Consider the following 15,802-nt stretch of genomic DNA (forward strand, 5'->3'; position numbering starts at 1 on the left):
GTTTCCTAGTCTTCCTGTCCTCTGCTAAACTTCCATTCAGCTTTTTTTCCCTCAACCTCGTGATTTCTTCCATGCTGCCACTGCACTTGGAACTCTCTCCATCTTCCTTCTGCACCAAAAATAAATCCTCCTTTCCTTCAATCTCTCCTTAACAGCACTTTTTCATGAAGCATGTGTAGGACAGTCCACCATAAAATAAAATAACTCAAAATCTTAAAGTGGTACATTCAGGTTAACACTTATCTAGTCAGCAGGTGTGTGTGTCCAAATTGTATTATCTGTTTTTGGAAGCAAGCTCTTTATAAAATGGACCACAACTACAATTTCAAACTTCAGCACCTGAATAAAAAGGGCCTGATGTCAGTGGGAGCTGCAAGTGCTCACCAGCTTAAAAAAAAAATTACTTTTATTTAAATGTTTACCCATACATTTAGGTGCCCAAAACATGAAGATTTTGGCCTATGTCTTCCTCTAGATCCTGTAAAGAAGCTGTCTTTACATTCATCCTCAGTTTATTCAGACTGAGACCTTAACTTCACACATTCATTCCACAACAATTTTCCTCTTACATTAACAGAAACAAACTGGCACATTCATCCTTTGTATTATTTCCTGGATAGTTAACTGGATGTTTTATTAAGAATGCTGATTTAAGAGTCATCTCATTCAAATGTGATGAAGAGATCTCTTTCCTTCCACTGGCTACTCAACTGGTAACTAATTTTGTTCATCTCTGCAGTAATTAACTACATGTCAACTAAATGGAAACCCAGGCTGAGGACTGAAAGTTGTAGAATCTGCTTTGATATTGCATCATCTGCATTATTACGTTAAAATTTAATTGAGGTACAGCTAACAATGTAATAATGTTTAGAAGTGTATCTCCAAAAACAAATCAGTCTAGTGACAGAAAGTTCCCTGAGCAGGCAGGTATCAGAGTTTGGGGTCCAAGCTTTGAACTGCTACAGTTCAGAACATAAAGGTACTCAGACTGAAGAAACAAGAAAGGAGCATATCATGGTACTCTCTAGCGTCCCTCTCCAACTGGCAGTAGGAAGAGTATCAAGTTCCAGAGGGAACTGCATGAAACAGCCTTCCTTACCACAGTAAAAGGTAAACTCCCAGAGGTTCCCTTTCTTTACCAAATGGAATACATTAGCAACTGGAACCTGGAATGCTGTAAGACAAACATATGAATCAAATTTATCAGCAGATTTTGCAAATTTACACTAAATTTAGAACAACATTGTATGTTAGAAGCAAACATCCTGGAACAACACTTTATTGGGAGTGTTACACAAAGCATGCAGTACCTCCACACTTATTGTTCACAGAGATGGGAGGATAGTTCATGCATGTTTTCCACTTATATACAAATACATATTCAACTATGGTTTATCATTGTTGTTTTCATTTATTTTTTCTCTTCCACTCATGCCCAAAGGCTCAGATCAGAATCAGGCCCCTGGACAAACACAAAGGAAAATCTGGTACCTGCCCTGAAGAGGAGCAAATTAGAAATCATTTCACTTTAAGGGGGGGAGGGGGAACAAAAAACAAACAAAAAAAAAAACCAGTAGATAATACATTTAAGAAAGTAAATTTCATATTTAGATTTGATTGAAAATACCCATAATAGTAACAACAGAAGCTTGTCTTCCTAGTAAATCTTGCTACATAGAGTGTAGCTTTCACTATTGATGCTGAGGAAGTTATCTTCAGCTCTACAAGGAATGTTGAGGTAACTGGAAATCTAGCCAAGTCCTTAAGTTATACGGGTGGGGAAAAACAACAAGCCAAAAGGAAAAAGTTTCCAGCTCTCCTCAGAATCCTATTTCCACTTGCCATAAGGCAACCTCAAATCATTTTCTTCTTAATAAAAGATCATTATGGCTGCTGCAACACTAAGTTGGTTTTTAAACAATCTTTCCCTTTCAACAGCATTCCTTTCCCTAAAAGAAGTTATTTAGTGCTTAACCTGTCTACTTTTAAGTTATGTAGCAGCTAGTAAATAATTACCTTTGTCTACCAGTTTAAATCTGTAATTCATCCCTTTTGTAATAACTTTTGTTACTTATTTGATACATTAAATATATAAGGGCCAGTAATGTAGCCCTTGCTAAGGAAATTCCCAATACAATCAAAGGGGAAAAAAAGGAATGCAGAATCAGATCCACATAATAGATGCACTTGTTATCCAGTTCTGAACTCTGGTAAATACTTTTGTGTGTGTGGCAGTTTTTTAACTCCTTGTCCAACTGACCTCAAATCTGGCAGAAAAAATGTTTACCTCAATCACAAATCAATTCTACTTATTTTGTGGTGGACATTCTTTTGTTTTTGGATTTGGGGAATGAGGAGAAGAGAGGGGACACACACACACAAACAAGCTTACAATGGAAGTTCAGTTATAACTATGGATAATCTACTACTGCTCCATAATTATTCCACTAGGGCCAAATCCTCAGTTCGTTAGACAGATGGCTGGTCTGCATGTTGTGCCTTTTTTCCTGTTATAGGGAGGGAAGATATTTGCCACAGCCCCCCAAAAAGTAGAGAGAATAAGCTTTCATTCCTTGGCAAACAGCAGCTAGCATTGACACATCCCATCTCTTTTGCCTCCACCCTCCATAGTGAACTCAAGCAGGAAGATTCAACAAAGCAGAATTTTGTGAGACAGAGAAGATCCCCTACACATCCCCAAACTCTGCTTCTCACCCTGAAATAGAACCACAATGCTTTTATTGAGTCAAGTACCTCCATGTTCATGCAGAAGTGGATGGAATCTAATTATAAACCTTGGCGCATCTTCTCTTGACACATGCATAATTCTCATCACTGATAACATAGCAAGGAGATGTTGCCTCACCCCATCTTCAGGACAGAAACTATAAACTCCACTGTGACTTGGGAAAAGAAAATTAAATCAAAAGTGGATCTAGAGATAACAGAAAGTGGACAGCTATAAGCAAAGAGATCTTCTGTTTTGGTACAATCAAGGTCAGCTATAGGATGCCAAGAGTTTCCCTTGCTTCCAATTAGATGCTGGAAGTACTTCAATATTTAAACTATTCATTACTACTTAGAAATCAGTTTTTCTTTTGTGAATGGGCCTACCTTGAAACAATCAATGGCAACAAACAGATAATGCTCCCTCTTTACCCTAACCATATGCTGCAAATACCTTGACACAAGACCAAACTATACAGACGAGATTTGGCTTTAAGTTCAAATTCCCTGGTTTCTTAGTACAAGCCAAGCAGTTTTATTTTAAAAGATGTGTGTGTCCGTGCGCATGGGGTTTTTTGTGTGTTTTTAAATAAAATGCATCTCTGCTTTGAAAAGTGACACCTGATCGTATTGAGTTTCTATGTTTATCTAAATGTTTCCACATCAAATTTATTCAATTTACAAATAATCTCTAGTTTTTCTGTTGGTCAGATCTCAGGTTGAGTTTGCAGGACTATCAAGCTGGGTTCATTCTCGCCCTCATATTTCATTACTGAAGTAATAAAGATACTGCTGGACAAGCCCATTAGCCATGCATCTTAAGGAGGATTTTATGCTATAGCCACAGGAGCATAACACATTATTTGATGGGCAAGTTGCTTAATAATCCATCAAGATTATAAATAAACCAAGAACACAAGACTTTAAGTAGAGTCAGACTCTTCCACTGTAACCTTTATCCTGCTGTACGGGAAGATGACTAAGATCACATGACTATTATCATACCGGGAATTGTAGCTGAACTCTTCAGAGCAACAGTACAGTACTCCACCAAGCATCCATCTAGGAATTTAATCCATGTTCATCACAATGATAGTCAAGTGCTTCCAAAGATCTGTTTGCACAACATATTGACTTATTTGGCAGCAGCTGTCAAATATGGTTCCTCTCTCACTCAGAATCATAGAAGATTAGGGTTGGAAGAGATCTCAGGAGGTCATCTAGTGCATGGTTAAACCCAGTTTGGCAAGTGGTCCAGAGGTGCTACCAAACCATTTTCAACACCTGATTCAGGAACCGTGATGGCCTCTATTATGGAAAAGGGTTGAACTTGGGGCCTGGCTGAACCATTTTAAACAATCTCAACAGCAAGTGGAGGGAGCGCTCATATTTGACACCTGTCAAACCTTACAGTTTTTGTTTCCAACATGTTCAAGTTGTAAGTAAGACCTTTATTGTTTAATCCAAGCTTTCTTGGATGGTTTAGGCCTGCCGCCGAGCGCTGAAGTCTCTTCCCTGAGAAGCAAAATAAATTTAGTGAAAGGAGAAACGAATAATACAAAAGTTAGAGCTAACAGTGTTCTTGGCTGTGTATTTTAATTAACACAGATACAATCCTGACTGCAGGTTTCAGAGTAGCAGCGGTGTAAGTCTGTATCCGCAAATAGGAGTACTTGTAGCACCTTAGAGACTAACAAATTTATTTCAGCATGAGCTTTCAAAGCTATGCATCCAAAGAAGTGAGCTGTAGCTCATGAAAGCTCATGCTGAAATAAATTTGTTAGTCTCTAAGGTGCCACAAGCAATCTTGACTGCAGTATTTAAAACACCCACTGCTTTATGTTATAGTGCAGGTAGAGGCTTAGTAACAGTAAACATGGCTCCCCTAACAACTGAGAAGCAGCGGTTACCACTAGATAGTATGCGTGCCTGTTTTTGTCCCTTATTTCCTTCAACAGAGTCTCATTTGACCTCCTTACAAGTTTCCCAGCAAAAAGGTGGGTGGAGCAATAGTTTGAAACTGATGCAGCCTTGTAGCTGGTTTCAAACTACAGCCAGAGCTGGAGAAGGTCTTGACAGAACACAGGTGGGACTGTGTTACTTGTAAGATGCATGGAATCTCCCACCTGAGTGAGGCAATGAAAGTGCAGACAGAACAACATTTGATTTATGCAGTTCCACAGTTGGTTGAACACCCCACTACAAATGTCAGAAAAACTCCTTGTACAGAAAATATTTTAAGACTGAAACTGCCCCCCACAATGCCACACAGAAAGTCACAAAGAGGTATTGCTTTATCCTCAGGATGGAGTAATTTATTCCTTCTCATCATGCTGGTTAGGGAGGAGGTAGAGAAATAAAGATATCTGAAACCAAAAATTACAGTTCTGTGCATGAGTAAATGGCTTGTCTGAATGTACTCTCCACCTCTTTGGTCACTCCAAAACTCTCTGTGACCAGAAATTGCACAAAGGTTATTATATACAGATTCGTCAGTGATTTAGCTGATGGGCACACAACCTAGATCCATACAGTTCATATATAATATGTATAAAGTTATCAAGGAAGTAGTGACTAAGGCTTTAGTGCTCAAATATAAACTCCAACTCCTTATTGCTTCAAAAGAGAAGCCTACCACTGCTGAAGTCAGATTGTCTCATTTAGTCTACCATACAAGATTAAAGTTTACACATTAATACTCTACAACAGTTTTTACAGTATGCACAAGAATTATAGTAAAAGTGAGTTGTTTTTAGTAAAAACAGAATAGACCAGTCTCTCACAATGCAATTTGACTGTGTTCATTACATTCTAGAATTTGATTTACATGACAGCTACTTTATTGATTTAAAGCATATTACTCTAAACATTTGTTGCAGCTTTATTTTCTTTACAAAAAATGTATTTTACATACCTTTCTACTGTGTTAAGTGTAACACTTTAAGAAAAATCATATTAGGAGTGCTGCGTTTTCAATTCTAAGGAAGTACAATTGCACATATACATATGCAAAATCAAGCATTTACAATTAAGGTTGTCAGACCTTGTTTAAATACATATTAATCTAAACCACTGTATTTATACAATCCTGCATCTGGCTCTCATTTTCTGTATTCCTGTAGGTATTCTGGGTCACTATTAAGAATCTTTTCAAGTTAGGAAAGTTCAGCCAAATCTACCTTAATCCAAAATCTTTAAAAAACAGAAATAAAACAAGAAGTTACTTTCCTGACACCCCATAATTCATTTCAAAGTCAGAGGGCACCAGCCACTCACTATAGATAATACTTTGAAAAATGGAAAGTGCTATAAGTTCCCAGTGCTGTTCATCCATTAACTAATTAACCCTCTCAACAGCCTGGAAAGGCAGATCATTATCCCCCCGCACAGACCCTAAGGCAGCTTGTTTTAGTCCCATATTCTTATACCTTTTAATTTCTTTCCGAAACATAAACCCATCCTGACAGCATCTTCTCACCTTTAACTTGACTGCAACTATGCCAAACATCAATGTAACATATTTCCGGCTCCTTTCAGGCTGCCTGCACGCTAAGCATGGGCACTTGCTGAATACAGACTCCTCAGAAGGGGCGATGGGTGGGTAGCAAAAGCTTTCTAACCAGTTTAAATAAACTTCACGCGTTTCAGGATTTAGAGAGGCAGGACATAATATTCCTGCACCAATCAACCACAGTACGATAAAGCTATATGTTGCAGTGCTGTTAATCGGCAGGGAAATCTCCGACTAATCGCTTCCCTCCGCCTCCCCTTTCGTATATTAAATAGTGGATCTTGAATCTCATCAAGGCATACACCCAAAAAGTAAAGAAAAGCTGCAGAGCAAGTACTTTTTCTTGAAAGGACAGGATTCCTAAGCGCTATGAGTAGCCACGTTAAAACAGCAACACTCAACCCATGTGTCAGGTCCTAGACAGAAGGGAGACGGTGTTCAGGCCGTGTGGTTACAGCAGGAGGAAATGCCCGTCAGCCCCAGAGACACGCACACGGAGATAAGCTCAGAATATACCATACTCCCCTCCACACACATACCGGACGTCTCCCCGACACACTTCCCACTCCCCAGAAGTTCAACCCTCCGAAGCCGGCAGGAGCTAACTTCCATCAGATTCTTGGCTCCCGCCTCCATCCCCAGCATGGAAACTAACGCACTGCATACGCCACAATATGTGCAACGCTGCCCGCTTACACCCCAGCAGATGCCCCGCTCGCCGCCAGTGCCAGCCCAAGCCCCCGCAGGACCCAGAGCCTCCCGAGCCCCAGCAAGAATCAGACTTTAGAATCCTCAGGAGCCGGACCACGCAGCCCCCTCCCCCAATACAGACACCCCTCTGTGCCAGCTTGAGCCCAACCAGGACCGAGCCCTCGGATCTTTCTCCTTTCCGACCTCCGGGCCAGCCGGACCTAAGCCCCCGCAATACCCGGACCTGAGCGCCAGCAGGCCCCGGAGCTCAGATTCCCCCCATGCCAGCCCGAACCGGACCTCCCCAGGACCGCACGCCAGATCACCCCCGTGCCAACCCCGGCAGCCCAGCCCAGCCCTTTCCGCACCTCCAACACCCGGGGCCCGAACCCGCCAGCAAATTCAAACCCACCCTGGCAGGGACGGTGGGAGGAAGGTCCAGCAATGGATGCCGAGATGTAAACAAACCCGGGGCAGGCAGGCAGGGAGGCTCGGGGACCCTAGGGAAGGCTGGCCGGACGCTCCCTGCTGGGGGAGCCCTGGGAAAGGAGCGCGAGAGCTAGCGGGAGGGGATCTGACAGGCCGCCCCCCGCACTGGGGTCCCCTGCCCCGGCTGTGGGGGGAGCCGGCGGGGGGGGAAGAGCCTGCCCGAGCGGCGGCGGCGACAGCAGCAGCAGGGAAAGCGACTGGCTCCGGCTGCTTTAAAAGCGCCGAGCGCTGGCACCACAGCGCCCCCAGCTCCAGCCGCTCAGAGGCTGCAGCCTGCGCCCGGCCGGCTGCCTGCGCCCCACACAAAGTCCCAGCACTCAATAAACTTTCCCCGGCTCCCAGAAATAAAGGGGAGCGGGGGCTGCCCCGCGCACGGCCGCCCTCTGCCCCGCACGGCCCCGCCGGGGGGCTGGCCCGGGACAGGGCGAGCGGTAGCTCCGCCGGCGGCGGCTCCGGCGCCATCTTGGGCTGATCGATGAATTGAACAAAGAGGATCAATTTCTGATAAAGCCAGTTATCAATGGGGAGAGCGGGGCCGGGCCGCGCGGGGGGCTCCCCCTGGCGGCCAGGCCGGGGGGCCGGGCCCGTGGGGAGCGGCGGAGAGGGCACTGGCGGCGCGGCCTGGCCGGCGAGGCGGCGGAGAAGCCTGACCTGCAGCTGCTGTAAATCAAGCGCTTCCAATATTGAAACATCGATCTTCCACATTGGCCGCCATCTTGAGACATATTGAGACAAGAGTGAGCGCTGATAGAGAGAGAGGGCTGGAGTTCAGAGCCGGGAGGAGGGGAGGGGAGGAGAGCCAGCCGGCGGAGGGGGAGGGAGGCGGGCAGGGAGCGCCCAAATCCCGGCCTGGAGCCCGAGCCCGGCCCGGAACACGGACTCGCAGCCATTGCACAGAGATACAGCGAGCTGCTTCCCTCTCACCGGGGCACAAGCGCGGCAGCCAACACGCTCTCCTCCATCCAGCCACCGCAGAGGGACTAGATGTAACACACAGGGCAGGGCGATAGGGCACGGAAAACCCGCGACCATCCGGAGCAAAGGCAGGGAGCCTCCTGAGTGCAAGAGAGATTTATATTAGGCAAGGAGACAGCCTACTTGAAACACCCAAAACATCCCGGACAACCCCAGCCCCCAGAGCACCTCAAACAATGAATCTAGACCGGAGACAAGCTGGAAAAGCACCCCAAAGAAATCCAGAATTCTAGAGTACAGAAATATATTTGCAGCAGTGGACAAGGCAATCTAGCGCGGGGGGGGGGGGTCCAAACATCCAGGACAAATAGAAGTAGACGAAAAAATTCATATTAAACAAAGCTACGATGTGGGGAGCCAATTAAAAACAACCGCCTAGACTACAAAAAGTATTTATATTGTACAAGGTTGCAACCTATATAAATACCCACAATATCCAGAACATACAAGGCTTTACAGTACAAGGGAGATGTGTATTAAACAAGGATGTAATCTAAAAACTCCTCAAACGTTTTAAAAAAAAATCCAGAACATATACAAAACACGTTTTACTCTGTAGAATACACCAACTGAAATACAGAAAACATTAACACTTTTATATATATAATTTCTAATTTGGTTTTGCCGGATTGCTTGCTTTTTTCTTGTTTTCTAAGTGTTGTTAATGTATCCTGTTTTATGTTTGCAACTATAAGCAAACAAATGTGCTTATATTTAATTTATAATAAATTAAGTATATGCATTATTTAATAATAATAATAAATTAAATATATGCATTATGTCAAATTTGGCCTAAAATTGAGTTTGTAACAAAAAATTTTGTTTACAAAACCTTAGCTGTATGCATTTCCTTGTTACAATTTTCAGTTGCAATAGAATCAGCTTGTATGTTTTTGTTCCCCTTCAATCCAAATGTTGTAAAAAGTGTATTGTGCATGGAAACTTGAAAATGAAACTGACTAGAAATAAAGGTGAAACTGACTACTGTGTTTTTATTGTCCAAGCTGAGAGAAATGCAAAAGCTAAATAAACAGCATGACTGAGAAATAATTCAATTTTTTAAATTATTTCAGTTTTAATAATCCAGGTGATATTTGAAACACAGTTTCAGGAATTTGGGGCCCATCCTGAAAAGATTTACCTATATCAGTAACTTAACTCATGTAAGTAGTCCCATTGAAGTAAATTGAAAGATTCCCATGGACATCAATAGGCTTTGGATCAGGCCCTGTGAGTCATTTTTATTTTTTAAATAATACATATATTAATAAATAATTGATTAAATGTGATTATTTATTTATGGTCGTCCTCACTTTGTGGCAGATGCTTCTGAAATAGACAGTGAAGATGCTCCTTGTTTCAAGGAGCATACAGTCTAAAGTCAGACAAGCAGACGGAGGTTGGAGGAGGAGGAAAAACAGCGTGTAACCTACAAAAGCTAATTTGATTCACTGTAACCAACTTAGTAAAAGTGAGTCTTTAAGAGGAATTTGCCTAGATGTGGACAGGCATGTATTCACGTTCTCAAGAGTCTTTGCAGGATCAGGGCCTTACATAGAGGGCCTTTACTCTCATGAGTTGTGTTAGTGACCACTGGCTTCAGTGGGACTACTCACATGAAAGTCTGCAAGATCAGATCTACAGCTTGCACCCTTAACTGTATGGTCATGTGGACAGAATGTTCATGGAAGCAGAGACTAAGAAGACATAAGAACTTTTTTGCACTAAACAACTTTTTGCTATGAAAGGAAACATTTTTTCCTTGTTATTGTTTTAAACCACAGCCATTTTACCAAGTTTGTCTGTTTAACAAAACAAATTATTTTAAGGAGACATTCCTCCTTTATACAAATAAGAATTATCTCTTTATTTCTTTAGTGTTAAATCTACAAAAAACACAGGGCCTGAATCCGTTCCAACTGAAGTTAATAGCAAAACTCCTGTTGACTTCAACCAGGACCATAATTCAACCAAAAAAAAAATTATACTACTTTTGTAATACATATAATTGATGTTTATGTCATGATTTATTTGTCCTGAACATTTCAATGTGGGTGAGGGGAGCAAATTCAATGCTGAATGCACATGTGTACAGAGCACCAACTTGTAGTCTTTTTTGTGCCAAAGCTTTCATTGTCTGCAGTGGGAATTTTGAGTATTCTGGGAATGGAAGATCAGGCCCATAATTAGTTAAAACTAAACTTAGAGCTGTGAAAAATCTATCTTTGTAATACTGATATATGTGGGTCTACAAAGGGAATAGATATATACATACATATATGTGTGTATAATTTTTTGTAATTAAACAGCCTATTGAAAAATGTATTTGATCTCTTTTAAGTGAATTTAGTACTCACTAAAGGTACTAGATTGACGGTACTGGAAAATGTTTATATGGCACAGACAACAGCAGAGCAAATTTCTACAAATTATCCACCAATGTGTTCTGGAGAGATGTTATTTCACACTCCATCTCCATTCACACATTGGCCTTTCTGTGAAAATTGATGCTTACAAGGATATTAATTGTGAGGGTGGTTTTTATGCTATGCATATGTAATGACCAACAGCTACAGACATACAGACAAGAAAATTGTTAGTTGTTTCTACTAGGAATAAGACTAACAACATTTGGTTGTGAAAATGCCAGGCCTTTACCTGGTAGCTCCGCTAGTGTAGGCCCAACATTCCCTGTATTGCAGAATTCACAGCAGCTCTGTTAAGCAGACAGACTATGCAGTTGCAGACAGTTCAGCTTGTTTTGAGAAGGATGCCTCTTTTGCTTGCTTAAGTAGCTATGTTTTTGGCTGCCCAATCCCTTTGCTGGGACAGCATTGTGATTTTGCCCAACTTGCTATTATATGTAACAGTTAGTTATGTTAGGAGAGGGACTGAGCATGCGAAGTCCTCCTTGATATATCAGATGGATGCGGGGTTCCTCCTTGGCTGACAACAGCCAAGGAGAGAAGAGACTGGTTAGGCTGTGCAGTCCCAGAACCAGTGTATTTGGCTGACAGATCCGAAATGGGAGTTGAATATTGGCAAGGGGAAGAAGAAAGAACTCTTCCCCTCCAGTGAGCCTCTCCAAACTCTTACTTCCCCATCAAGGCTCACAAGTTACTCTGAGGCTAGGATGCTTATCCTCATCCTTTCACCACTGTCTCTCCCAGTCAGTTCCCAGTCCAGGCAGCTGTAAAAAGAAATGTGAAAGAATCCTGCAATGCTGGGTAGGTAGTCCCAATTTTTATTTTGGACTAACTAGGAAAAATGTACAGAGATGTAAAAATCAAGGATGACAAATTAGGTTAGTGTTTTAGATTTGGGTCATTCAGCCTCAGTATAATAAATTATGTAGTAATACCCCAGTAGGGAAAAATATGTGTCTGAGCCGAGTCATTTTCTGGAAACACATCTGGTTAAAATTCAAGGTTTTAAATTTAGTAATATTTTAGAAATACATTTGGTAAGTATTAAATTACTGTGTTATATCTGGAAATATTTATTATACTAATGTGTTAAGCAGAGATTTACATCTATCAGGAAATATGAATGATTGTCATATATGGATAACAAATGAATCCTGATATAAATAAAATTTTATTCTACTTTTTAACTTTATTGTAATCTTTTTGCAAGAGTCACATCTTGTCACATTACTGTCAGTTAGAAATAAAAGCTTTATGACTAGGTGTCAGTACATCTAGTAATACCATTTGAGTAGAAATAAGGTATAGAGTTTGACCCTGTGAAGTGCTGAGAAACTTCAGCTCTAGCAGAAGACAATGGGCCTGACCTGTAACTCCTATTGACTTCAGCGGGACTTGAGGGTACTCTGTCGCACAGGATCAGGCCTATAACAGCTAAAACTAACCTTTGGCCTGTTAGTATATATGATGTTTTTATTATTCTTTTTACATACTAAACGTTCATAATTCCCTGGCCAAAAATCGCAGAATTCTTGCTGTATTGGCCAAAGGGTGTCTAAAATAGTGCTTTGTTTTAAACTGAGCTATATTGTTGGTAATCGGTCTGTATTTAATTATCCACTCTGCTTCTTACTCTGACCTTCCTGACCTAGTCCAGATGCCCAGGAAGGACTACTAATAACTAACAAAGGATGCTTGTTTTCATAAATGCTTACTGTAATTGATAAGATACTAGTAATTGATAAAGTAGACAGGATACATTTGTTATAACAGAGTTTTCTATAATCAATGTAACAGCAAATCATTGAGCAATATATTGATTAATGTCTAAGTCACTGAATACTAAGTATGGCCACAGATGGTCTCAGAAGTGATAAACTAGTTACAGATGTCATTGGCTTATTAATTAGATAGGTTGAGACTTTTCAAAATAAGATCAAAGCATGGGAAATAAAGATTTAGTGAGTCCAACCCTGGGAAAGAAAGATTTAAAGGGATTTTCTTTGTTCTATACCAGTATATAAGGGAGGAGTTTGGGGGAGTTTAGAAGTGAAGTAAGCTGCCCACACTTTGCCAGTCTCAGACTGGAAATGTATGGTTTCCCTTTCTGTATAGTGCTGTATTAAGTATTGATTGATTGTCTTACATAAATAAAACTTCAGCTGAGTTGGTTATTTAACATCATGCCTTATTAAATCTTAACTTGTAACAGACCTGATCTTGCATTCCTTACCAAAAAAAAAAAAATCTTTATATTACCACCCACATAATGTTGCCCATTTCAATGGGGTTACTCTTGTGAATAAAGGTTGCAGGATCAACCCCCTTATTTGTCATTCTGTGTAACAGTAAGACCCAGGAAATCTTGCTGGACAGCTCTGCCCTCTTAGGGTATGTCTACACTGCAGTTACACACCCATGGTTGGCCTGTGCCAGCTGATTTGGGCTAAGGGGATCAGGCTAAGGGGCTGTTTAATTGCAGGCTTAACATTCAGGCTTGAGCTCAAGCCCCAGATCTTGGACCCTCCCATCTCACAGGGTCCTAAAGCCCAGGCTCCAGCCCAAGCCTGACCATCTACACTTTAATTTAGTAGTCCCCCTAGCCCTGCGAGCCTGTGTGAGCTGGCATGGGCCAGCCATGGGATTTTAATTGACATGTAGACATACCTTTAATGCTCTATTCTTTTAGGCACTGAACCTGTGAGGTACTGAGCTCCTCTTGTGGGTTACTGAGCACGCTTAGCTCTCATTAAGGCTCCTGGGAGTTGAGGATGATCAGCACTTTGCTGAAATATACCAGTATAGCTTGTTTACAAAGAAACTTTGAAAATTCCTTTATATACTGAAAAAAATGGCACATACTTGATTCCCCAAAGGATGGCTCCAGACAGTATCAGACCTTGTAATAATACATCCTGAAGCATCATAGCTTAAAGGGTCCAATGAATGGGACCTTAAAAAAAATATTTTAAAAGGTTAGATTTTAGCTGTGTAAATGCTGACTGTCTTTAGCATTCAGTACATATAATACTGATCAAGTACAACATTCCCATGTATATTTGAAGTTCATTTTTAATAATGAGAATGATCACTAATACTACTTAATTAATGTTAAGTGTATGTAGTATTTTTACCAATTTATTATATTGGTTTCTTTTTAATTTTTCTATGTAGAAATGTACAGGACCAGTTTGGGCAACTTAAAAGTCTCTCATTAAGATTTGTTTATCTTATCCATGTCAATAGCATATCATGAATACAATTTTTTTAGTTAACACGTTTGCTGTATAATTGCTATTGGACTATCAATGGCATTGGGTCTGATTAGTTCTCCACCTGATTGCTCAGAATGCTGTGGATCAAAGCATCTTCACTCTAAAGGCCACAGATCTTTCAAAGAATAAGGAGCCAATGTGGAAGCTCTTCCTGATTAACAATGTCCTTATCCAGTCAAGACTCCATCTTGAGTTAAGTTACTTCTGCTCTTAGATCGATTTGTCACTCTCTTTTTCAGCCCCTGTGTCTTTCCTCCTAGTTCTGTGGAGGTGTTTGTTTGTTTGCTTGTTTGTTTTCCTTCCATTCCCTACTTTTTTTTCTTTATCTTGCTCATCGTAGGTCTTCTAACACATTTTCCCTAGATCTCTGTTTCCCTATGTCTTCCACTCTCTTCCCAGTTTAGTCACTACTGTCACTGCACTTCTTTCAGACTCCTTGTTCTTCTCCCCAGCTTCCCAACAGCAACTTACACTCTCAAGTGCTATGGAATTTCTGGTTCCAACATGTCATGTCATCCTATTTGCTGTTAAATAGGAGTAGAGAGGAAAACAATTTTGCTCCATCAGCCTTTGTTACAGTATGCCCATGGGTGCTCAGATACCATGGTGATGGTGCCAGATAGATAGATTCACTTTATATCATTGGTGGATTTTGCCTGAGTAAGGATTCAAGGATCAAGCCCCATATTTGTCTTTCAGAGTCCACAGAGCATTTTTTCCCCCAATTGTGCCTAACCTGAAGTCAAAGGAGCAAATTCGGCACTGATTTATACACTGTGTAATCCCTCTGAAGTCAGTGGCATTGCACAGAGTATGTCACCATAGAATTTGGCCAAGGAGGCTAAATTTGTAACATCATAGCATAGATTATATACAAGAAAGTACACATGATCTAAACATGAACTTGTGACTTCATTACAAATACCTATACTGGTTTGCAGAAAAGAAGAGAAAAAACAATTTTGTTTGTTCAAGTTTACTCCATTCCTTATATAACAAGTGTTAGCATTAGTAACTCTCACACATAACCCACAGAAATTTTTATATGATAGCTTATCTGAGAGGGAGAAAAATATATGATTACTTTTAGTGGTATTCTCTCTCATTTTCAATAAAGTTTATTAAAAGACCCAACTAGAGTACATTAATGTGCATTATAATATCGATTCAATCTTTCAAAGGAAGTATGAGTTTCAAACATTTCTGTCAAGTAACTGCTTTACTGAATAGTAAATTTTATACAGATGCATGGACATGTTTTGGATGATACAAAATTATTACCATAATCAGAGAAAACAGAGATGAGAAAGATCTGTAAAGTTATCTGCTCCATCTTTTTGGCATTCTTTCTAATGAATGCACATCAGAGTCATGTTGTGTCTAATTTTACTTTATAAAAAATCCCCCACTTTATCTCCTCCTGTTAAACTTTGGAGAGCTATTACAGCTCCCATTCTTTTGGCCAGGAATACAGTATACTTCCATTTGCCCAAAACTCTATTATTCGAACCTCTGCATTATCCAAATCTCTTCTTCCCCACCCCACCCCCATCTCATACTGGGAGATAAGGAAGGAGTTCAGATAATACAGAGGCTCAGGCCAGGTCTACACTGCGACTTTAAATCGGTTTAATGGCCGATATACCGATTTAACGCTGTATCCGTTCACATGACGTCGTCATTAATATCGATTTTACCGCCTCCTT

The 15,802-nt window shown here is 40.8% G+C and overlaps 1 protein-coding gene across 6 annotated transcripts in view; it reads right to left on the reverse strand.

The window, feature by feature from the left end:
- Positions 1–8,211, reverse strand: part of CUX1 (cut like homeobox 1) — a 441,436-nt gene extending 433,225 nt beyond the window's left edge. For 3 of the 6 annotated variants that reach the window (XM_075074024.1, XM_075074021.1, XM_075074023.1), the window contains exon 1: positions 8,072–8,202. In XM_075074024.1, the coding sequence (XP_074930125.1) occupies positions 8,072–8,125 (54 nt within the window). In that variant the 5' untranslated portion in view covers positions 8,126–8,202. Of the gene's footprint in view, positions 1–6,208; positions 6,374–8,071 lie in introns of those variants that run through there. The other 3 variants (XM_075074026.1, XM_075074022.1, XM_075074025.1) reach the window with 3 other exon arrangements.
- Between the last annotated feature and the right edge of the window lie 7,591 nt (positions 8,212–15,802).

Source organism: Chelonoidis abingdonii, chromosome 20, assembly GCF_003597395.2.
Source record: "Chelonoidis abingdonii isolate Lonesome George chromosome 20, CheloAbing_2.0, whole genome shotgun sequence".
Classification (NCBI taxonomy): Eukaryota; Metazoa; Chordata; order Testudines; family Testudinidae; genus Chelonoidis; species Chelonoidis abingdonii.